General features: G+C 56.1%; 1 protein-coding gene across 4 annotated transcripts; it reads right to left on the reverse strand.

Moving 5' to 3' along the window:
• Positions 1-683: 683 nt before the first annotated feature.
• On the reverse strand, positions 684-19,195 carry TDRKH (tudor and KH domain containing). 4 transcript variants are annotated; one of them, XM_065573604.1, is made up of 15 exons: positions 19,058-19,195; positions 14,021-14,169; positions 13,377-13,483; positions 12,783-12,972; positions 11,274-11,413; positions 10,607-10,910; positions 8,617-8,783; positions 8,232-8,404; positions 7,759-7,823; positions 7,352-7,503; positions 6,846-6,980; positions 5,758-5,818; positions 3,426-3,983; positions 2,552-2,658; positions 684-2,215 (listed from the first exon to the last, which is right to left on the reverse strand). In XM_065573604.1, exons 2-14 carry the CDS (start codon positions 14,142-14,144, stop codon positions 2,597-2,599), a joined length of 2,238 nt encoding a protein of 745 aa, XP_065429676.1. In that variant the 5' UTR covers positions 14,145-14,169; positions 19,058-19,195; the 3' UTR covers positions 684-2,215; positions 2,552-2,596. The 4 variants fall into 4 exon arrangements, with proteins under 4 accessions (XP_065429676.1, XP_065429674.1, XP_065429678.1 ...); XM_065573602.1 differs by lacking the exon at positions 19,058-19,195 and adding an exon at positions 18,133-18,276; XM_065573606.1 differs by lacking the exon at positions 19,058-19,195 and adding an exon at positions 16,941-17,010.
• Between the last annotated feature and the right edge of the window lie 5,352 nt (positions 19,196-24,547).

Genomic DNA, 24,547 nt, shown 5'->3' on the forward strand with positions numbered 1-24,547 from the left:
GCCCTAGCCTGGGCGACTTCTGCAGGACAGGCTGCCGGCAGACAGCTACTGGCTGGTTATAGCATCGTCCACCCAAGGCTCCTGCCGCTCAGGGAGAGAGCTGGCCGAGGGAAGCGAGGCCCTATGTTTGGTGCCATTTCTCAGTCTGTCACGCGATCGCTTTAGAAAACCTGCACCTGCTCCATTAAAAAATTCCAGGGACCCTGCTAGACCCCGAGGGGCAGAGCCCCCGAGCTGTTTGGGAAAACTGGAACAAACCTCATTTCCTGGCTCCAGGGGTGAGGGGATGAGCCCAGCGAGGCCTGTGGGAGGGGAGTGGACTCGCTCTGACTATATGGGGGAGGTAGTGATGGCAGGGTTAGGGGCAGCAGGCCCCTCCCCCCCAGCCAGCCTTTCCCCCCCGAGCTGGGCACCTCCAGCCAGCAGCCCCCAGGGGCCTCAATTTGCACTTGGCGCTGGCTAACCCAGAGCTTGACCCCCATGAACGGCAAAGTCCCTGACCCACTAATTATGCATCATCAGCCCCATTCTACAGCATGGTGCAAGAAGCACAAGGAGGAATTGGACTAAGATGCTCTCAGAGTGAGAGGTAAGGTGGACAACAGACCCCAGGCAGCCTGCAGCCCAGCTCTAAGCCCCCCACGCACCCCCGGCCCCCCAAGGACTGGGCTGACTCACAAGAAAAAACTCAACAGAACTTTTATTTAATAAAGAAACCAATGGCCGAGGCATACAGCTCTCCCAAACCTTATTTGATCTCCCCGTGCCCACTCCCAAAAACGGGGTTGGGGTGAAAACACATCCAGCTGAAAGACTGCAACCACCAGCTGGCAGAAAATGCCCATCTTCACAACAGGGCAGCCTCCGCCGACGTGCAGCGACAGACCTCCGAAGCCACCTCATAAAGCTTTGGCCAATTCCCAGACAGGAGCTTTGACGGAGCCAGCTAGGTACTCTCCAGCGGTCAGCGGGCTAAACACACTTTGCCCAGACTTCTCCTTTACGCAGCAACGGAGACAGCAAGAGGCAGAGATCTGCAAAAGCCCCCGGTGCTGGCCTAACTCAGCTCCCGTCATCGCCAAGGGCAAGAGCAGTAAGTCCATGCAGAGTGCTCCAGCAACCGCCCCCTTCCGAACTCTCTACTAATGCTAGATGCTGGGGCAGTTCTGCACGAAGCAGATTCAGCCACGAAAACAAAAAGGGACCAGCTCGGTCTGCGTTTATTGAAACGAAAACGCAGCTCCAACGTTTGCAGCCTAAGAGGATTCTCTCTCCTTTTTAAACATAACTTTTTATTTTAGTAAAGCAAGTGTTGTCAAAGCTGGGGGCGGCACTGGGGGGTGGGGGGCGTCACAACCGTCCTCCGGCCCCGTTCCTGCAGCAGAAAAAGCCCCTCCAGTCACGTCACCAGAGCGCCAGTGTCTCCCTCGCCCCTGCAGCGGGAGGGACGGTAGAGCCGAGTCTTTGGTGCAGGCGCCTTGCGCCGAGATTTAAACCAAAACCGAAGTCAGCCTTGACTCACAACAGAGCAAGCGCAACCCAGCCGAACGGCCCGCAGGAGAGCGAGTGGGGACCTCCCACCAGTCAGGGGAAGGAGGGGCTCAGCTGTTCAGAAGGAAATGGGGACCAGGGGGCTTGATCCTGCTCTCATTACACCAGCGGCTATAGAGCAACCCAAATGCAGTCAGTGCCGTTACTTTGGTTCTACACCAGGACAGCCCAGCAGCTGTCAACTGGGGATAGAAGGGGACCGCAGGACGGCTACCCCCGGAATACCTGTATTCCGCAGACCGTGATCCCTTGGGAGCGCCACAGAACTGCACAACCGGAACCCTGGCGTCTGACTCAACAGATGCTGGCAGTTAGCTCCAGAATCTCTAGGATCAGCACCCTCCAAATGCAACGAAAACACCCACTCCCCATCCCAGCCCCCCCACATCCCAGAGAGTCCCCGAGAAGGCAGTCCCACAACAGCCGGCATCAGGTCCCTGCTGCAGGGAGCCAGCAACGTGCACTCGATGCGGTGCAGCCCCCGCCCCAAACATATGCTCACAGACGAGGACGAGGTTACGATGCAAACCCGTCGTTTCTGGACCCGGAGAAAGGGGGTGGGTCCCCAATGGCCGTGGTCTCTCCTTCCACTTTCCCGCAGTATTTTATTCCCCCGCCCCCGTCGGGGAGTCCTCATGGTTGTCTCAATCCAGGCACCAACCTCCTAGGGACCAAAGGGAAGGCAAGAAAGCAGAGGCACTGAGTGGTGCAGGGAGCGGCAGCTGCTTGCTTAAACTAGCAGCCCGGAGTGGGTGTATGACAGCCTCCGACTGTAGCTAGTGCCACTCCTTAACCTGCCCACAGGGGTCGCTGTTGAGCAGCGCCCTCTTGCTCTCGGGGCAGCCATGCTGGCAAATGCAAAGCACGGCAGTGCAGACGAGACCTCCCCCCGCCACATGTACAAGAGGGCGTTCGCTGGGCCCTTCCTCTGCCCTGAAAGCAGGATCTTGGGGACAGCCAGGGGCCCAGGACCACCCCAGCTAGACTGAAACTTACGCACCCCCCCTCTGCGACGCCTCCGGCTCGCTGCTGCTCGGGGAAGGGGTCACAGCGAATCGTCTTCGACCAGAAGAACGTCGTCGCCGCTTCCAGACATAGACGCGGCTTCTGCACAGAAGAGGAGAGGCAGCGGGTAGAACAGGTGCAGCATCAGGGCTCCCCGGCGCCGGCCTGCCACCAAGAGCCACGTCACCGTGCAGCCGGGAGTCTGGGCCCCCTTCTCTGGGGACAGGCCGCAGAGAGACGACCTGCTCTGCTCAGGAAGAGCCGTAACCAGTGTCCAGCTGCTCCCTGGTGCAAGGAAGGCCCAGCTCTCCCCACTTGTGCGCCCCCGTGCACTGAGAAACAAGAGTCGTGGCGCAGCTGACACCAAGAGCCCCTGTGCATCCATTTCACGCCCCCTTCACCTGGCTCTGCAGAGCGGGTGATCCGGGCCGCAGCGACACACAGTGGATAGGTTCAGATCTCAATTACACCCGGCTCAAGCCGGAGAACACGTCACCAGCAGGGGGCTGCTCCGGATTGACACCAGGAGGAACGAGAGCAGGCCTGAGCCCAGCGATGCAGGGGCGCCCGACGCGGCACTGAGCACTTGCCCGGGGCCTGCTCCGCACTGAAAGTTAAGAGGCATCGCTAAGGATTGAGGCTCTCGCCAGGGGCTGTCCCTCGGGGGAGGAGCAGATGTTGCCAGCTGGTGGAGATCGCCAGTAGCCAAACGATGGCAAGGCGGCAAATGGCGCAGCAGCCATGGGTTGCGGCTGCCCCCTTGCAAGCAGGGAGAGCGCATGGGACACTCCTGCATGTACTCCTTGTGCTTCTGACACCCCAGACCACAGTGCGGTGCCCAGGCTACCCATCCATGGTGCCCTCTGTACCTCTCCTCCGGGCCCTCAGCCCCCCTTCCTCCTCCTCTCCCTCGCTGTCAGAGGAGCTGATGAGGACGGGGCTTTGGAGGGAATCGCCGGCAGAGCCCGAGCCGCTGCAGAAGACCGAGGAGTTGGACCACTCTTCTGAAGTGGAGAGGTAATAGAAGTAGCCGCGGGGGGAGTAGCAGCTGCTGTCCCCAGAGGCCAGGGTGGTAGGGAAGCTGGCGTTTGAGGTGCTGGAGCCTTTGCCTGAGAGGGAGATGGGAGAGGCCTCTCCCGAGCAGGCTGCGAGATGCGTGCAATCAGCAGGACTGGATGTCCACGTGGCATCTGCTGCATGGCTCCCGGTGGCCCGCAGAGACCTCCCAACCTCCGACGCTCCCTCGCTGCTGCAGCCCCCTGAGCCATTCTGCTTCTCACCGCCAGCTGGCAAGGCGAGAGCCTCGGAGTCCCCCAGAGGGCAGGAGGGAGCCGAGATCCGTAGGGACCAGAGTGAGGGCATGACAGTCTTCTGGGAGGGTGGTTCTGTGGGCTCGGTGTCACTTCGGAGCTGCTCAATGGAGTTATCTACCAAGCCAAAGGCACATATTACATGGGGGGCTGGGCCGCGCTCTCTCCTCTGTGTCTTCAGCACATGGACACAAGCTCCCCCCCACCGCCCCCGGTCTCTCTTCTGTCCCATTGTGCCACCTGGCCACTGCTGGCGCAAGAACCTTCTCCTCTGCAGCTACCGCTGTCTGAAACAGCCTCCCCTCTATTTCTGCTCTTCACCTTTCCCCACTTATCTCCTCCTGGCCTCCTCACCGCCTGGTCCAACCCTAGAGGGGGTTTCTTGAACCTTTCTGCCCCAACTCTCCTACCTACCACAGCCGGAAGTAAGTTTTCTCCTTTGCCTAACGGATTATTTAACCCCTGCAAAGCGTTGGAGGGATACACTTTGTATCTCGTGAGGACGGAGGCTGTCTATTTCCCGAACGTTCATCCAAACCAGCAAGTGACCCATGCCCCATGCTGCAGAGGAAGACGCAGCGACCCTGGGGGATTTTCCAGTCTGACCTGGGGGAAAATTCCTTCACGCCCCAAATATGGCAATCAGTTAGACCAGTAGCGTGTGGGCAAGACCCACCAGCCAGACACCTGGGAACAAGTTCTCTGTAGTAACTCAGAGCCCCCCCCACCCAGGGTCCCACACTGGAGATATTTGCTAATAAGAATCGCGGGTAGGCAGTCATCATCCCATCCCCTCCATAACTTGTCATGCTCAGTCTTACGCACACAGCCGCTTTCAAAGAGTCAAGTCTGACAAACGACATTCCCAGCCTTCTCACTAGATCCCAGACAACAGAGAGGGAAGCCTGGTTTTGGTTCCCATCCATCGGCAGGATTAGCCCTACAGTATGTTCCTTCTCTTGTGCTAGGAGCAGTGGAGCTTTCAACAGCCCTCTCCATCCAGCGCTTGGAATACGGGAATTAGCACTAGTTATTAAACACTGGAAGGATTTGCAAAAAAAATCTCTATTTTCATTACCCCATTTTCTTTTTGCCTTTCAGGCAGCTTGGGGGCAGTTATTACATGTATTACAGCAGCACCTTGAGGCCACAGCTGAGATCAGGGTTCTATCGGGCTAGGTGCTGCACAGACATGAGACAGTCGCTCACAATCGGAGTAGACAAAGGCAGGAGAGGGGCGGGAAACTCAGGCACAGAAGTGAATTGCCCAAGGCCACAGAGCAGATCAGTGGCAGAGCCAGGAATAGAAACTAGATTCCTAGGTCGTCATCCAGTGCTCTACCCACTAGGTCACACTGCCTGTAAAGTTGACCAGCCAGTTTCTAATTCGCATGCATCTGGCACAGTGTTCTCTTCGGGCTACGAACTGCAGAGGAATTAGTAAATACCTCTCCCATCCTCACCCACGGAAGTGTATTTTAAAAGGAACTACGTGAATATAGTCCAATTCATGCTGAATTTCCTGAAAAATCCTTGACACAAAATGTAAGTGCCGGGCCTGAAACGGTCGGTTCTGTTTTTCCCCTAGAATAAAGAGGCTCCATTTTTTTGCCCCATTCACGTGATGGAGGTGGAGAATCAGGTCTCAGACAAAGGAGAAAAAGCCTTAATTCCCAGTTCTTTTGCTCCCTCTGGTATCTTGGGGGTGGGGGAGAGGAATCAATCAGGAGAGGTGGCACATGGAGGAGAGCCAGAGGCTTAGCTATTGATGTGATGTGGAAGATGCCCAGACACTACAGTGATGGGCAGCAAGATCCAACCCTAAGGCAGATGGATTCGGTTGGAGCAGCCGCCCCCAGGAGGGGCGGCTCAGCCGATCACAGCGGCGTACCTGAAAGGCTGACGCAGGTCTCTGACAGGAGGCTCTCGAGGGAGGTCCCTGCAGCATTCCCCTGAGCAAGAGAGAGAGGCAACGTTAATCCGATTACTGCGCCCGCGGACAAACACCTCCACAGAGCAGAACCGACCAGGGCCCGTCGAGGGGAAGAGGAAACCAGCCCCAAGGCAGAGATCTTCAGCGGCAGATAGAGCCGTAGCTAGAGATGAAGCTTTCACAACAGCAGGGGGCGATATGTGTTGCTCCACATGGAGCGAGACGGGTTTAATTAAGACGTGGGCCTCTGCATTTGAAAAACACGGACGCGGTTTTACAGCAACTCTCTCGGGGGGCGTCCGTCCCACCAGCTCAGGGCAATCAGACTCAGCAATTAGCTAGCCTTGGAACAAGGAGTGGGACACGTGGGGTAGGTGAACAGCGCAGCTGGAGGTGCAACTCCCGGCTCAGGGAGATGGACTCGCACTAGCTTAGCTCAAGCTAACGCGCTCCTAACAGTGGCAGAGCTGTGGCGGGCACAGGCAGCAACTCGGACTGGCTGCCTGACTGCAATCCCGCCTGAGACCCTGGGCATGAACTCGGGTCTCATGCAGCTGCAGCCATGTTGTTATCTTGATCAAAGCTAGCGCGGGCATGTCAGCCGGAGCTGGAAACTACACCGCCAGCTGCAGGCGTGCCCGCGATGCCACAGCCGCGTGTGTCGGGGCAGCCTGAGAGCAGAGGGCACCTAGAGCCCCTCCCCTCCGCCCGGCACACGTCACTTCCTCAGGCTCCTTTTCCTACAGGAGGAGAATGGGCTCATTAGAGCTGCTCGCCAATGGTGGTTCCGGCCCCCACCGTTTAGTTCCTTACACAATTCCCCAGCCGTCGGGAAGGGTTTGCAGCCTTTGGAGCCCAGCCTGATGGAAAATGGCACAGCCCTGGGGGTTTGGAGAGAGGCCACAGACCGGAGAGGAGAGGACATCAAAATTTCAGCCAGAAATAAACGAGCTACGCCAACAGTTGTTCTAACGCTGGCCTCTGGATAAACTCCAGCCTCTCCTGATGGCTTCCCAGCACTTCCACGGGGCTAGTGATTGACTAACCAGCATCTTCTGGAACGCCTCGGCCGTGGCCTCCTTCCCCAGCTGGGGGGCGCCGTCCCCCGCAGCATCGGCCTCCTCTTGCGGACACCGCACAGCATGACCCAGCCGGACCAGCTCCTCCCCTATATCGAGGCTCTGAAGGGGAAACAGGAAGGGGCAGCGAGTTGCAGGCTGACGACAGCACAAGGGGAAGAGACTCTAAGGGGGTGCCGCTCGGGGAGGGGGGGCCAGAGAGGAAGCAGCACTGGTGGTTTGGGGAACGATACAGATAGGTGTGAGAGAGAGAGAGAGAGAGAGAGAGAGATGGACGGGAGTTTGACTGAATCCTGATCTCAATATATGCAGAGACGAGCCCACTCCGGGCTCACCAGGCTCTGGTTACCAGCGGCCGCACCAAGGGGAGTGGAGATGCAGAAACGTGCTGCTCTACACACCCCTTGTCAGCAAACGCTGTGTTCGCAAGGGGAGCCCACAGCCTGCCAGACAACCCGGCCTCCAGCGCTCACCTGTCCGTGGCTGGTGTCGTACAGCTGGATGCGCGGCCAGGTACAGACCCCAGACTGGACGTAACTGGAAATCTTCGCCAGCAGGGGCTTCCACTCGGCACAACACGTGAGGCGATCGAACTCGTCCAGGGCGTCCTCTTCCCACTGCTCCCCTGTGGAGAAAAACCCAGCCTCTGCTACTCAGTCTGACTCCCCGGGACACAGAGAGAGAACCCCACGGAGCTAAGTGCAGGCGGGTCTGGAAATGGGAGATTTCAGCATCAACCAGCCACTTGGCAACCATCGAGAGCCGCCTCTCCCTGGGCGCTGCCCGAGCCCAGCTGGGCTACCCTGCCGGCAGCCCAGTTGGTTACCTTGCAGGGATGTGTCACAACCGAGAGCACCTCGCCCCTGGCTTCGCCACTCACCCGCAGGGGCGATCCCAGCAAGGCTGCACTCGATGGCCTGAAAGGGCAGACTCAGGAAGTCGCTCCTAGCAGAAAGGGAGGGGAGGAACCATTGTGAACAGCGATACGACCCCAGCACCCGGAGGCCCCCGCAGCTGGTGAAATTGGTCAGGTCTGCCCTGCTAAGCCGCATCTCTCTGCGTTAGCAGGGATCTGCACATGTTAGCACGAGATCCCTGCGGTGTCACTGCACCCATCCTCATCCTTCATGTGCAAGGAGTTCCACACCCCGGACAGTCGTTAGCTCGGCCATTCAACCCCCTTGAGATAGCGGCTCTCCCCATTTTACAGAAACCGAGGTGCAGAGCAAGCCAGGAGGCTTCCCCGGAATCCCACAGCAAATCAGCGGCAGGAATGGGACCCAGGAGTCCTGCTCCACGCCCCCAGCCCTAGCCTACGCTCTCCCTCTTCACCGCCCTCCCCGCTGCACGTACCGCAAGGCTCGCAGTGCCTCTAGCGGGGCTTCCCCGTTATCCCCGAAGTCGACATAATACAGATCCAAGTTGCCGTTCTCCAGGGTGCCCAGGACTCGGGCCCGGTACCAGGCGCCGTGATCGGCATACGGGGCAGCCACGATGTCGCCTACCCGGACGTTGGGGAATTCGGGCTGGTGAGACAAGAAGGAGGGGCAGGGAGTCACACGCGCAGCTTCTCGGGGCTAGAACGGGAAGCGATGCCGGTTCAAGCAGCAGGGGAGGAAGAGAACGATTAACCCCTCTTCGGCTAGCGGGCCGGGGGCGGGGATACATCATTCCATTCAGCTGCGGCAGGTTTACCCAGCCATCGCGTCGGGCGGGGCACGCCACGGCAAACACTCACCGACTGGCTGCTGCTCCCGTAGTACTGGGACATCTCGCCGGTCAGCTTGTCGAGCTGCAGGCTGCGGGAGCCGACGATCTGGATCCAGAAGTGGCTGGGGTTCTCCGAGGCCGAGACGTAAACCTCCAGGTGTTCATCCGCGTGGAAGCTGAAGTCGGGGCTGGGGACTGAGAGGGGCATTCAGCAGTGAGCAAGAGGGGAAGGGGAGGCCCAGGGCGACCCAGAGCGGGAGGCAGAGGGTACGAGTTCAAGTGTGGGCTGCTGATCCAGACGGAGGGACAAGGGTCTTGGGGTGGGTGGGGGGAGACAACAGTTCACCGCATGTGAGAAGCTTTGAGGAGAGACTCGCGGGTAGATCTGCAGGCACCCCACTGGTCTCCACTCAGCTCGCCGGAGAGGAGTGGCACACCGCAACCCCGCTCAGAGCAGGTGTGTGGAGAACAAAGTGGGAGCAGCCAGCTAAGATACCTTCCATCCTGGCAGCACGGCAAAGGTGCCCCTGTGAGGAAGGGTCTTGGTGCCCTAAGGACACGGATAGAGCGGCACATGGTCCCACTGGGCAGGTCGGCTGCTGTGAGTCAGGGTCGCGGTGCAAGGGAGAGGGCGAGCCCCAGGGACCCAAGCCCTGGGCAATCCACAGAGTGACGCTACATGACATGCTACTATAAGGTGGGTGCATAACTGGCTGGATAACCGTACTCAGAGAGTTCTTACTAATGGTTCCCAATCCTGCTGGAAAGGCGTAACGAGTGGGGTTCCGCAGGGGTCTGTTTTGGGACCGGCTCTGTTCAATATCTTCATTAACGACTTAGATATTGACATAGAAAGTCCGCTTATTAAGTTTGCAGATGATACCAAACTGGGAGGGATTGCAACTGCTTTGGAGGACAGGGTCATAATTCAAAATGATCTGGACAAATTGGAGAAATGGTTTGAGGTAAACAGGATGAAGTTTAACAAAGACAAATGCAAAGTGGGAAGAGAAAAGGTAGGAAGAAAAAAATCAGTTTCACACATACAGAATGGGAAGAGACTGTCTAGGAAGGAGTACGGCAGAAAGGGATCTAGGGGTTATAGTGGACCACAAGCTAAATATGAATCAACAGTGTGATGCTGTTGCAAAAAAAGCAAACATGATTCTGGGATGTATTAACAGGTGTGTTGTGAGCAAGACACGAGAAGTCACTCTTCCGCTCTACTCTGCTCTGGTTAGGCCTCAGCTGGAGTATTGTGTCCAGTTCTGGGCACCGCATTTTAAAAAAGATGTGGAGAAATTGGAAAGGGTCCAGAGAAGAGCAACAAGAATGATTAAAGGTCTTGAGAACATGACCTATGAAGGAAGGCTGAAAGAATTGGGTTTGTTTAGTTTGGAAAAGAGAAGACTGAGAAGGGACATGATAGTTTTTAGGTATCTAAAAGGGTGTCATAAGGAGGAGGGAGAAAACTTGTTCACCTTAGCCTCTAAGGATAGAACAAGAAGCAATGGGCTTAAACTGCAGCAAGGGAGGTCTAGGTTGGACATTAGGAAAAAGTTCCTAACTGTCAGGGTGGTTAAACACTGGAATAAATTGCCTAGGGAGGTTGTGGAATCTCCATCTCTGGAAATATTTAAGAGTAGGTTAGATAAATGTCTATCAGGGATGGTCTAGACAGTATTTGGTCCTGCCATGCTGGCAGGGGACTGGACTCGAAGACTTCGAGGTCCCTTCCAGTCCTAGAATCTATTCAACCCCAACCCTTTTCTCTTTACAGCTGCTTTTCTCCAGGAAAGCACCCTTTGCAGACACCTAACCCCCCCGTGAACAGACAGGGAAACCGAGGCACAGAGCAGGGAGGGCTCTGCTCTGAGACCAGCAAGTCAATCGAAGAGCCAGGAAGAGAAGCCAGGAGTCCTAGGTCTCAGTGGCCAGCCCATGCCCCAGCACCCCCAGTGGCCGTATGCCACACACCCTCTGTTTGAGCCAGCCCTGGAGAAAACTGCTCCACTCACCCTCGAACATGGGCACTGCCGGGCTGGGCTCCATCACCGGCTCCTCCAGGGATTCGCTCTCGGCTCTGAGCTCCTGTGGTTGGTCCAGGGCTTCTGCGGCCAGCCGGCCTCCATCCCCTGCCCCTTGCGGAGGGCTCGCCAGCTGGCAGAGAGCCTCGCCATTGGGGCGCGGTAGCTCCCCCTGCTGCCCGGGATCCTCTCTCCTCACGCCCAAGGGCTGCTTGCGCAGGCACCGGGCCGCCGCCGACAGGGCCAGTTTCTTTCGAAACGCGTCGTCCTCCGAAAGCTTTTCCAGGATCAGTTGCTTTGGGAAAGGAAGGGGGAGAAGGGTGTTTGGTTCAGCGCCGTCAGCGGAAGGAGACCCTGTCACAGGGTAACTCACACACACGGCGCTCCTCTGTGGCCAAGCTTCACAGTACGGGCAAGTCCTGCCTCAGTTTCCCTTTCATCCACTCCAACCTAGTTCTTCCCCTCCTTCCTAGGGGTCTCTGCACAAGCCTTTCTGCAGCTTGGCAGCGTTCTCCCCCTCTAGCCCATCCTGAGAGCTCATTGCCAGCAGCTCCCAGCTAAGTTGCCTTTTCTTAAACCAGACCAAGAGGCAGCTGACCAGTCTCAGGCGCACTGGACCCCACTCCCTCTTAAAGGGGGCAAGTCACCCCAGACCCACCTTGGCAGCAGTCACCTCCTTGCGGGTCCCCGAGAGGCTGATGAGCCGGGTCAGACACAGGGCGTTGTCCGTCTCCTTCTCACAGACCACTCTGGCCCCCGAGCTGCGGCAGATGGCTCGCACCGTCTCGCCACCCCTGCCTGAGAGGGGCAGTGAGAAGTAGGTTACTCTCTCGTCAGCAGCAGCAGAGGAACTAGAGAACCCAGCCGAAGAAACGGCTCGGAGGGGAATGCCCACTTCCCCCACTCCAGTCACTTTTTTTGTGACCAGAACACAAACGCCTCCAGAAATTTGGGTTTTGGCTGCTCCGTGCCAGGGAGATGATTTTAGCCAAGGACGAATGGCTGCTGGCGGCCAGATGCTGCAGCGATGGGAACCACCATAAGAACTTAGACAGATCCAGCTGCAGTTTTGGAAGGTGCTGGCTCCCGCTCGGCCTACGTCTACCCTGCAATCAAAGCCCCACGGCAGCGCGTCTCAGAACCACCCCTCCAGTTCCAGCCCAAGCCTCAGCGTCCACCCTGCTGTTTTTAGCTCTGTAGCCCTGAGCCCGAGTCAGCTGACCCAGGTTTTTCATTGCCGCCTACAGGTACAGCTAGCTAGTAACCAGCGCTCCAGCACCGCACTTGGGGTACAGGGCCGGCCTTCGGGTGTGATGCAAACTCCAGGGCCTGGTGTCTCATGCTTTGTGAAAGAGGCAAGGAGCTAAGCCCCATTTTGCTGGCTAAGTTCCGATTGAGGCAACCACAGCCGGGCTTCCTATATTTCTGTGTTACCTCAGATACATCTCTAGCCCCCCACACCAAACTAGCCAAGCACCATGCAGCCTTTAAGGGTATTTATCCTCACAGCCCTCCTGTGAGGCATGGCAGGGCTCTTATTGCCACTGTACAGGTGGGGAAACTGAGGCACTGAGACGAAGTGACTGGCACATGGTCACACAGGAAGTCAGTGGAGGAGAAGGGACTTGAACCCAGATCTCTCACAGCCCAAGCCAGTTTCCAGCTGGTCAGGGCACAGTCTCCTTCCCCCCAAGTGTCTCCGTTGGACAGAAGCAGCGTTCTACCCCAGAGATGTCAGTCCTGTGGCCGGCGATTCACCCTAGCTTTATAATACAGGCTTCCAAAGTACACTAGGATCAAAGGTGCAAAATAAAGGTTCTTAGATTTGAGATGCTGCAGTTTGATAAACTGAAGCAGCTCAGTTTTTTCTTGTCACCCTAAGGAGCCAATGAGTGGAGAATGAGATAACTATTTAATCCCGGGCTCTGGATGCAGATTTATTGCTATGTCTCAATATTTCTCCCCAGCGCCCCTGCCCGGGAACAGCAAGTTCTGGTCAACAGACAGAAGCAGTATTTCGCAGTCGCCGTGTTTCACCACAGCTGCGGTCAGTGCTTCTGGAGCAGCTGTACAAACCAGCCCCCGGGTCATTTTTGCCCAGGCCCCTTGCATTTCTTCTGGTGGCTAATGGGAAGTGGGGGGCACGGTTAAGTCTCTAGACAGTTACCGATAATCCTGCCGACGGCTCTCTGCGGCACAAAGAACTGCTCTGACACGGGGGCGTTGTCCACCAGGATCTGGTGAATAGCCGCTTTCGCTCGGCACACCTGGACGGGGAAGCCACTGATCAGCAGCACCCGCTCCTCACCGGAGTCCTCCACTTCCACATCGATGCGAGCGCCGGTCTCCTTCCTCAGCTGTGGAGACACGGGACACAGAAGTCTAGCACGGTTCTCACGCAGAGGGGATGGTTTAGCAGCCTGAGCATCACCCTTAAAACTCAGCCCCCTTGGAAGTGCCATCGATTCAGGCCTTTGGGCCTGTTAGAGTGGGTGGACCTTTAAAAGCCAAGGGATGGGCATTAAGATCCAGTGGCACATTTTATAGCAGTATTGCCCTCCCCTGGCATCTGTGCCCAAATCTTCCCCTCCCCAGGCTGCTGGGCCGGTTGCCAACCTGGCTGCAGCAGCTTATACAAAGGGTTTGCAAAGATCTTTGGGATCCTCCGGGATGGAGCAAGAGGGGCGGGGGGGAAGAATACACTGAAGCCAATGGTAGGGCCGGGCACAGATGCAGGACTCGCTAACCGCTGTCCACTTGCCTGTTTGATACTGGCACCCTGCCGTCCGATGATCAATTTCACAGCCTCCTGGGGGATCTTCATCTCAATTTCAATGTCATCCTCTCCTACGAACGTCAGCCGCTCCTCTGAGCGCAAGCCACAGTAGACAGGTTAAACAGGCTAACATCCACCCCCGAAAGCCATCTTCCCCACAGCCTGAAGGTGGCCAATCCCACTAGTTCAGCAGCTCCAGGACAGGAGAGAAGGGGAATCTGCAAAGCTCGAGAGCAGTGAGACATTTAACTTTTCAGTGCTAAGTCGGTTTGCATTTCCCCCAAGCACCAGGCAGGATCCGGGAAGGAATTAGGAGGAGGGTGAAAGGATTTTAGTTTCTTGCAGGGATGGTATTATAGAAAGGGCAGAGGAAATTCAGAACAGACAACGCTGCTCAGAAACAGGTCTCCTGTCCCCAGGGATCACCCCCGGATATGCTCGTTAGCATGGGAGAGGTTTATTTCTGAGCACCTGCCAACATTTGGCAGGGCTGGGGATGGGGTGGGGGCAGAAGGAGCCCAAGTAATGAATAATTCAAGCCTAAATGCAACACACCAGCTGTTAGTCACCAGGCAACAACAGCGTCCGGGCCACCCGAAGGTCATCACCACGGGGTGATGCAGACATACCTCGGCTTTCTCTGTACCTGCGGTACAAGATGTACATGACGGTTGCGCTGGCTGGGATCCCGAGGGCCAGAGCGATTTTCTGCAGGGTTGTCAGGTTGTTCCAGTAACCCTGGTCTGTTGACATCTTTCCCAGACTGATGGGCCACAGCCTAAGTGGGGGAGAGAGAAATTCTCTTAGCCACCACAGCAGCCCCTCTTCTTGAGACCATGATTGGCATGACTGGCAGTCCCCCACTAGCCCTGGGCACTGCCAGACCAGGGCAAAACTGAAAACACAATTGGCACATGCCAGGACTCGTTCAAGCGGCTCATAGATAGCTGCAGGCTTCAAGCCTTCTGCAGGATCGCTCTGCATCACAAATCCAATCTGTCAAGGCATACAAGCCGTACCCGTCAGGCTGTGCTCTTCCAAACCAGGCAGCATCAAGCAGTTTGCTACAGGAAGAGGCAGGCAGGAGGGTGAAGCCGCCAGCTTGGGAATTGAAACAAGAATAAATGAAGTGCCCCCCATTGTTAAAGCTCTCCATGGACCTAGTCTCTGTCTAGTCTCCTCCTTGCAAACATCTTGCACCCAACTCCTCCCTGGTTCTCTGCACTCTCACAATGTTAGACGCAAGGGCCTTCTCCTGTGCAGCTACCTGACCTCTGGAACAGAAATTAGAAATTAATGGAGATATCCCATCTCCTAGAACTGGAAGGGACCTTGAAAGGTCATCGAGTCCAGCCCCCTGCCTTCACTAGCAGGACCAAGTACTGATTTTGCCCCAGATCCCCAAGTGGCCCCCTCAAGGATTGAACTCACAACTCTGGGTTTAGCAGGCCAATGCTCAAACCACTGAGCTATCCCTCCCCCCATGCCTGCCTGCCTTCCTTTCCTCCCGTGCCCATGCCTCTTTACTCACCCGCTGCTGCCATTGCTTAACTCTGGCAAGGATTTGGGGACCCTAAACAAACTAAGGGTCTGATCACACACCAGTGCCCTGGGAAGTCAGTGGAGTTGTGGGTGCTCCGTACCCCAAGTTACTATATCAAAGCTTCTGAAAGCTGGCGGGACTTGGGGTCCCCAGGTTCAATTCCCAGCTCTTCCACAGACTTCCTGCATGGCCTTGGGCGAGTCGCTTCATCTCTCTACGCCTCCGGTCCCCATCCCCCTTCTACAGATAATAGCACTTCTCGTCCTCACGTGGGTGTGGTGAGGTGCTCAGATACAGCAACAACAGGGCCACGCAAATACCTGTGGTAGATTTTGCTCCTGGCCCTACTTTAGGAGGAAATACTTATCTGGCACCAATGGAAAGGACCCCCCACGATAAATAATAACACTTAGCATTGATCCCTTGGGGAACGGTGCTATATCTCAAACCCCTTCCCAAAGCAGGGTAACCTCTCAAACACAAACAGCCTGATACTCAGGGGTGCTGGGTGCATGCAGCGGCTCCTAATGACTTCAATAGTGGCTGGGGGGGAGGGGGGAGGAAATGATGTCTCAAGAGATTATCTGATTTGCCCCAGGGCCATGCAGCAGAAATAGAATCCAGCAGTCCTGCCTCCCAGTGGCTGGTGGAGGATACCGATGCTGCCGCCGAAGAATCATCAACAAGTTACTGAGAGCGACCGCGAATGGGGGAGGGGGGGATGGAGGAGCGAGAGCAGCATTTCGAAAGCTTAACACATAGTCTATGGAGACAGACTCTAGACAGCAACGAGAGAGAGAGAGAGAGATTTCACGTGGAAACATGCCAGCAGGGAAAGCTGTCATTCCCATTTGGGTTCTACCCCAAGGCCACAATTCAGAGATCTGTGCTCCTGTGAAGTGCAGCGCATCAGAATGCAAGACAGGTAGCTAAGCGAGGCTCAGTTGTTAGCAAAAAGGATCCTAACACCGGCGTCTGTGGTAATTAAGTTCTCAGTTTGCATGACAGCCCAGCTAGAACATCACTTACGCTTTGGAACAGACTGTAACGGGGGACAGGGATTGATATTTACACCCACGTCACCACAGATCATATGCTCCTTGCGAAGCAGGGTGGTAGCGAGAGCTACTCTGAAGGGGATAAGCCAGGGCCTGGCGGCAGCATCGCAAAGTGGGTAGGGCACGGGACTAGAAGCCAGGAGAGCTCGTTTCTTATCCCGGCTCTGCCACTGACTTACTGTGCAACCTCGGGCAAGTCACTTCCTCTCCCACCATGCATCTGCCTTGTCCAGTTAGACTAAATTCCTCAGGGGCAGGGGCTGTGTGTGTCTGTGCAGCGCCCAGTATAATGGGGCTCTGATCCCGGCACCTACTATAATGCAAATAATAAATAACAGCCTCACTGGCTTGTCTTGTTTATTACAGAGGGTTCAATGGGAGAAGAGTAAGAAACTCCAAAACCCAGTTGTGAAAGAGCTGGCAATTTCCTGCAATATCCCCGGACGCCATTATTGTATTAAATGCATGTATTACTGTGGGCTGGGATTGTCTGTTACTACTCTAGAGGGAAATGTGACAGATGTGAGACCTGGGAATTCAAGAGACTCTACTGAAAATGTCCCAAAAGTCCATACTTGTCTGGCACAACAAGTGGATTTCCTGGGGAATCCCTAGGGAGGGGTTAATGCAAATTCCCCAACTCCCAGCTAAGCAAAAACCCAGCTTTTCGAAGCTATGCCCTGAGGAGAGGGTCACTGTCTGTTTATTACCTGTTACAGAGGGCCAAGATCCAAGACCCAAGCTGTATAAAGAAACAGCTGATCTGCCCAGTCTCTGCCCTGGATCTAAGATGGATGAACTTGTAAGCATGGGGAAAACCTAGTTGTGGGTTCTGAAGAAGAGACACCTACCAGAGCTGTAGGACGGAGTTGGGGGTGACCTCTGGTTAGCTTTTTAGCCTGTCAGTTCTTTTATTGTTTTTACGTATTTTCTCTGTAATGCTTTTACCTTCAGAATAAATGTACAGTACTTCGGAGGAGCTGTGTGGTAACTTGTAATGGTTGGCGACACAACAGTCTTAGCCTGAGAGAGAAAGCAGAGAGTCTGGCTTGCTGGGGATAGCACAGTGTTGGCAGAGAACTGTGCAGAAATCCCCCATCAGGAGCAGCGAGACACTGGTCTCCCCCCCACAAGAGGTGACAGCTGGGAGCCAGAAGCCTAAAGCAGGTGCCCCTGCTGGGCCAAGGAGGGGGAATACAGGTGCAGTTGCCCTGAACTGTGACAGATCAATGGCAGAACAGTAAGGAACCCAGTTGTTTCCCCCACTAGCAGAGAAACAGAAGCACAAGTCTTTTGTATGCAAGTAACACTGCTATTGGTAGGAGAGAAAGGATAGCCCAGCGATCTGGGATGTATTTCCTACTCTGCCACAGGCTCCCTGTGTGACCTGGGCAAGTCACTTAGTCTCTTTGGGCCTCATTTCACCATCTGGTCAGCGGGATGACCTAACCCCCCAGGGACCTGTGAGGAGAAATACATTCAAAAGATTGTGAAGAGCTCTGATGCTAGGGACATTACCTAAGACAGCCTGACAACTAACACACTGAAGATGTCGCTGCAGCCGCTGGAAGTCCTTTGCTAGCACCGAGCCAGTCTACAAGTTGTCTTTAATGATCATTTTTCACTACGTGATGGGATTGTTTTGATCAGTTCACTTTGGAAAAAATTAAAATACAGATCTGGCAGGTAAAATGTAATCAGAGTCACTGGACCTGGCATTAAGCATAGTGGAATAAAGGCAGCTGGCAGGCCAAGTAGCTTGTGGCATCAGGTTCTCTCCACAGCACAGCTCAGCTGTTGAGCAAACCTGCACAAGGAGGAGTAGAAATGTGTGCGCCCGACAGTCACGGGAACCGCCACTAGGGATCAGGCACAAGGTCCAGCTAATCTGGTCCCTTGGTTTCCACCACCTGCTCCCAGGAAGACGTGAGCAGAGACTTAGGCATGGGCAAAAGCGTTTTGAGTGTTGGCATTTTATATTTTGTTTTTAATCAGCGCTAAACTTCTGAAATCAGACACCCCCTATTCTACTGCCCTTAATGCCAACACCCCAGATCCACAGTCACCCCCTTCCATGCCAACACACCCACCCCACATTCCACCCCTCTCCATCAGCATATCTAACCCCCAGGCCACTCACCTCTGTGCTGTTACATCGAACGCACTAGAGCCACCCCAGCCCACCATGCCACGCAGCTCAGCTCCACACACCATGCAGCCAGTGTGCCTAAGCCAACCCCACCCCACTCATGCCCTACTTTGCCATGCCACAGCCCTGCCAGGCTGCTGCTCTGCCAGGCCAGGCTTCCCCAAGGACACCCCATAATACAGCTCCCTAAACACCCCCACTATTCTACCCCCCACATCCCTCAGCTACCCCCAAACAAGCCCCTCGGATGGCCTGGACTCAGCTGCTCTGGTCTACCCTCATCACCATCCCACCTTTCCCCCCCACCACACGAGGTTCCCCCAGAGCCTACCCGCCTCACTGTCCCAGGACCCAGGTTCACCCCCACTCCCGATCTCTCCCCTCTCACACCCCAGGTCTCCCCACTCCATGCCAGGACCCACACTCCCTTGGCCCCTGCAGCCCCCACTCCACCCCCTGCAACTCCATCATCCCATGCCAGCCCCACCCCCTCGGCCCCTACAACCCCCACATCATCCCATGCCAACCCCAACCCTTTGGCTCCTGCAACCCCATGCCAGCCCCACCCCCTCCAACTCCTACATCATCCCATGTTAGCCACCCCCAGCCCTTTGGCCCCTGCAGCCCCATGCCAGCCCCCCCCAGCCCCTCCAACTCCCACATCATCCCATGCCAACCCCAACCCTTTGGCTCCTGCAACCCCATGCCAGCCCCACCCCCTCCAACTCCTACATCATCCCATGCTAGCCACCCCCAGCCCTTTGGCCCCTGCAGCCCCATGCCAGCCCCCCCCAGCCCCTCCAACTCCCACATCATCCCATACTAGCCCCACCCCTTTGGCCCCTGCAACCTCATCCTGCCCCATGCCACCCCCACCCCTTTGGCTCCTGCAACCCCCGCCCCGTGCCAGCCCCACCTGTCTCAGCAGCTCCGCCGTCGTAGTCACCGGCTCCGCTCCCCAGCCCCGCCTGCCTGGGCAGCTCGCACACGCCCGCGCGCCCGCCGCAGCAAATCACAGGGCCGCGCCTCCGTTCTGAACCAATCGCTACACGGGTGGCCGGGCGAGCCACACCGCCGCTGCTCCCCCAAGGCCAATCAGCTCCCACTCCTTCTAACCAATGGGTGGCTAGGTTAGCGGGGCCCCCCAGCCAATAAGAGAGAGGTATTGGGAGAGCGGGCCCCGCCCCTCACCTTGAACTGAGGGCGGGTCAATTCTGAGAAGGCCCATGATGCACTGGGTGGGGAGGGGGCAGCAGTATTCTGAGAGTTCCCATGATGCTCTAGGAGGGGGGGGGGGAGGCAGCACTCTGAGAAGCCCCATGATGCATTGGGGGCAGCATGCTGAGAGGCCCCATAATGCACTGGGTGGGGAGGGGGCAGCAGCAGCCTTCTGAGAGTTCCCATGATGCTCTAGGGGGGGGGGGGGGGAGGCAGCACTCTGAGAAGCCCCATGATTTGGGCCCTACCAAATTCATGAACATGAAAAGTGCCACAGACCTTGAAATCTGGTCTCCCGCCCGGTGAAATCTGATCTTTTGTTTGCTTTTACCCTGTACTGTTCAGATTTCACAGGGGAGACCAGCATTTCTCAAATGGGGGAGGTCCTGACCCAAAGGGGAGTTGCAGGGAGGTCACAAGGTTATTTGGGGGGGGGGGTTGCTGTACTGCTACCCTTACTTCTGCGCTGCCTTCAGAGCTGGGTAGCCGTTGAGCGGCTCGGAAGGCACCGCCCTGCCAACAGCAGCGCAGAAGTAAGGGTCGCAATACCATCCTTCCAGCTATCCAGCTCTGAAGGCAAAGCCAGCACCAGCACACAAGGGTAGCAGTACTGCAATCCTCCCTACCTTGTGACCCCCCCCCCCGCCCACACACACCATCTTTTGGGGTCAGGACCCCAACAATTACAACACTGAAATTTCAGATTTAAATGTCATAAATTTCATGATTTCAGCTTTTAAAAATCCCATGACCGTGAAATGGATCATGAATTTGGTAGGGCTCTACCCATGATGCACTGGGGTGGGGGCAGCATACTGAGAGGTCCCTTGATGCACCAGGATTTGGGAGGCAGCACTCTGAGAAGCCCCGTGATGCACTGGGAGGGGGCAGCAGACTGAGAAGTCTCATGGCCATGGTACACTGCAGGGCAGCCCCAGTAGTTATGTGATAGCGGCAGGTGCGTGGTAAGTGCCACCGGTCTGTGGCAGCCTGGTACCATGTCACAACAAAGCCACTGTGATGTCATGACATGCCCAGGCAAGTCGTGACATAGGCAATGACCAAACTGCCAGCCCTTCCTTATCTCCCTCCATACTTTCCCATCTCCCCTCTATAGTCACCTGCCCCTCAATTTCCCTCCCTTTTACATACCCCTGATTAGCCTCCCTCCCACACCCCCATGTAAGAAGCTCCTTGACACACATGACCCTCCCCCTCCCCCCAGGGGCCTGGTGCATCACTTGGAGCATCCCCGACCCCAGCCCTCCCAGGCTAGCTCCAACAGGAGGCCAGCTTTGGGACTTTCTCACTAAGCAGTGCAGCTCACTTCTCAGTTCGCCAGTTTAATCTTTGCTCCTCATTCCCCTTTGCCTCCCCCACCCACGGCTGCTTCATCAACCAATGTCTCTGTTGAGCAGGGGAAATCCTGTGCAATAAATGCTACCAACCTGTCAGGAAAATGCAGAGGAAAGTCCTTGTATTTTTCCATGTCAAACTCATGACATCTGAGGCTTTTCTAATAGAGGGAGACGCGTTTAAATAGGTTGATCAAGTCTTAGGCTTTGTCTACATGAGGGGAATTTCCTGCATAGTTAGAATGGGATGACGATTCTGCAACAGCTATTCTGATAAAATTTAGCTCTGTGCAGTGTTGTTGCAGCCATATTGGTCCCAGGATATTACCTCACCCAGCTTGTCTCTCTAAAATTTAGCTAGTCCAGTATAACTCCCCCATGTTACTCCTGGGGGAATTCTGCGCCACTGCAAATGCGCAGAATTTACATTCCCCGCAGATTTCTTTGTTTCCTTGCAGAAAAATGACTTTCTGACAGAAGCAAAGGGAAGCCACAAGAGCAGTCATGCGACTCTCCCCAGCAGTATGTTTTGGGTGCCCAAGGCAGCTGGCAGAGAGGTAAATCATTGTGGGGCAGGGGCGGGACTGGGGAAGACCTGGCTGGTGGCTCCAATCCTGCACCGGCAGCTTCTATCCTGCTGGGCTGGGGAGGATGGGACTTCTTCTTCCCCTGCACAGCATCCAGGGCCCCACCCCCAGATTTCTCCCCCAGCTGTAGGAAGCTCTGCAAACTCTCCACCCCCCGTGCTTCCCGCATCCATTGCTTCTCAGCTGCACGGGGAGGGATCACTGTACAGGGAGCTGCTCCTGTATCCACCCAGCCCCTGTGCATCCAGACCCCCTCATGCCCAGACCCCCTCATGCCCTGACCCTCCTGCTGAGCCTCACCCCTTCACACTCAGAACCCCTCCCCCCCAACGAGCCCTGCCCCTGGACCACACCAACGAGCCACCCACACCCAGATCCCCACCCTCCTGAGCCCCAACCAGCTGCACCTGAATCCCCACCCCATTGACCGCCAGTTCCCAAGCATCTGGGCCCCCCCACTGAGCTCCCCATACCCAGCCCCCCCACCGAGCTCTATCCCCCCCACACCCAGCCCTCCCGCTGAGCCCCAACCACCTTCATATGGACCCCCCTGCAGAGTCCCATTACAATTGTACCTAGAACCCCCCAACAAGCCCCTGTGCATCCAGATCCCCCCCTGCACCCATATCACCCACTGAGCCACCCGCACCCAGAATACCCCACATAGAACCCTCTCAACCTATACCTGGACCCCCTCCTGCCCCCAATAAGTCCCTCCACACTTAGATCCTGCCTGCCCACACCTGGTGCACCTGGCACAGAGGGGCAGGGCCCTGGGGTGTTTCTGGGGCAGGCCCGCTCCTTGTGCAGTGTCAGGATTGGGTGCAGCCTCACCGCTGAGTCAGTGTCCCGGGGGGGCATGGGGGAGCTGCACAGTGGCCTGTGCTCCCCAATGCTATGCAGGAGCCTCCACATTTATTTGACAAATAAAATTTGCAGATTTTTTAAATATTGTGCGCAGAATTTTTATTTTTTTTGGCGCAGAATGCCCTCAGGAGTACCATGTGGACACTCTCAGGTCTTATTTATTTTGGAATAGAGAATCCACATGGGGAGCTATACTAGACTAGTTATTCCCTATAGCGATGCCAGTCAATTTCCCTGTGTAGACAAACCCCAAATTCCAAATGCTCCATTGCATACAGTTCTACCTCCCTGCCACTTAGAGGGAACAGTCCAGTGCTCGAGCAGGTCAGTCTATTGAGTTTAACCAAGAGAAGGTTAAGGGGTAATTTGACCCCAGTTTATTTAAAGTACCTACAAGGGGAACAATGGATACGGGGCTCTTCAACCGGGCAGAGAAAGGTATAATATGACCCAATAGCTGTGAAGCTAGGCCCATTCAGACCGGAAATCAGGCACACATTTTTAATGGTGAAGGAACCATTGGCACAACTTCCTTACGGTTGTAGCAGATTCTCCATCCCTGGCAATATTAAATCAAACTGGATGTTTTTCTAAAAAAATCTAGTTCAAACAGGAATGAATTCAGTGAAGTCCTATGGCCTGTGGGCACACGAGCTGATCACGGGAGTCCCTTCTGCCTTTGTAATCCATGTAACCTCTTCCATTAGAAACCAACGAGCCAGGAAAGGATCCTTTAGGACAGTGGCTTTCAAACTTTTTTTCTGGGGACCCAGTTGAAGAAAACTGTTGATGCCCGCGACCCAACAGAGCTGGGGATGAGGGGTTTGGGGTGTGGGAGGGGCTCAGGGCAGAGAGTTGGGGTTCAGGGTGTGAGAGGGGGCTCTGGGATTGGGCAGGGGTGTAGGAGGGGGTCAGGGTTCTGGGCTGGGGGTGCAGGCTCTGGGGTGGGACCGGGGATGAGGGGTTTGGGGTGCAGGAGGGGGCTCCAGGTTTGGGGGGGACTCAGGGGATTGGGGCGTGGGCTTACCTCGGGCGGCTCCTGATCAGCGGCGCAGCTGGGATGCTAAGGCAGGCTTCCTGCCTGTCCTGGCACCGTGGACCACACTGAGCCCCAGAAGCGACCAGTAGCAGGTCCGGCTCCTAGGCGGAGGTGCACAAGCAGCTCCGTGCAGCTCTCGCTTGCAGGCACCGCCCCCCCCCCAGTTTTCGCCCACAGGCACCGCCCTCCCAGCTCTCGCCCACAGGCACCGCCCCCCCAGCTGCTGCTAAGGGGTGATCTCCACTTGGGCGAGGCATGAGATCTCAGAGAATGAGCCTGCTGCAAAGGAACATTCCAAGTCTCTGGCCCATGTTAGGGATTTCCAAATAACCTGAGGGCACGTGGCTGAAAGCGAGATGCAGGAGAGAATACAGAGGGCAATTGACATTTCCAGAGCACCTATCATGGCAAAGCACTTTATAGATTATACGGGTCACTAGTTCATCGACTGCTAAACTGCAGCCACCTCTGCTGTCAAACATGGCAGCTGTTTAACAGCACACAATATCATCTGGTGGAACTGCAGGGGGAGTTAATGCAGGAAGAATGTAACCACCCACGTAGGAACTTAGCCAGGACATTGGGGTTACTACCCTTACTCGTGCTAACAATGCCATTGGGATGTTCAATGGCCATAGGAGGTCAAGGCCTTCGTTTGAAGCCTGTGATGTCCCCCTACTCCACGTTGGCTGCAGTAGTTACTCAGAGTCAAGAACACCACATAGTAAGTCACCAAACCCAATTCCTGAAACATCTGGGTTTCCTGGAAGCTTACACCCCCAAGTACCAACCGCCCCTAACCCAGGGCCGGCGCTTCCACTAGGCGACCCTAGGCGGTCGCCTAGGGCGGCAGGATTTGGGGGACGGCCTCGGCGGCAATTCAGCGGCGGGGGGTCCTTCCGCTCCGCGTCTTCGGGGTGCTTTGGCGGCAGGTCCCAGAGCGAGTGAAGGACCCGCCGCCGAAGCGCCCCGAAGACGCGGAGCGGAAGGACCCCCGCTGCCGAATGCTCTGAGGAGGAGCGCTGCCGCCTAGGGTGGCAAAAACCCTGGCGCCACTCCTGCCCTAACCTTACATAGTGCCAAAAGGCCAGCAGCCTGGCTGAAAGCACATTACTGGGGCAGTAGCATCCAGGGATTTGGATGCTCCAGCTCCGCTCTGGCACCAATAGTGACTGCTACAGCTCCGGGCAAAAACCTGCAGCTCCACTGCTCCGCGCTCCAGCTCTGGGCTCCGCTCCAAAGCCCTGGTAGCATCTTTCTCACACAGTGATGATGGGCTGCCATACACCATAGGGCCATATCATTAGAGAGAGAGAGATTCCGCCATCAGACACTTAGCG

This window comes from Chrysemys picta, chromosome 20 (genome assembly GCF_011386835.1).
Source record: "Chrysemys picta bellii isolate R12L10 chromosome 20, ASM1138683v2, whole genome shotgun sequence".
In the NCBI taxonomy this organism is placed as follows: Eukaryota; Metazoa; Chordata; order Testudines; family Emydidae; genus Chrysemys; species Chrysemys picta.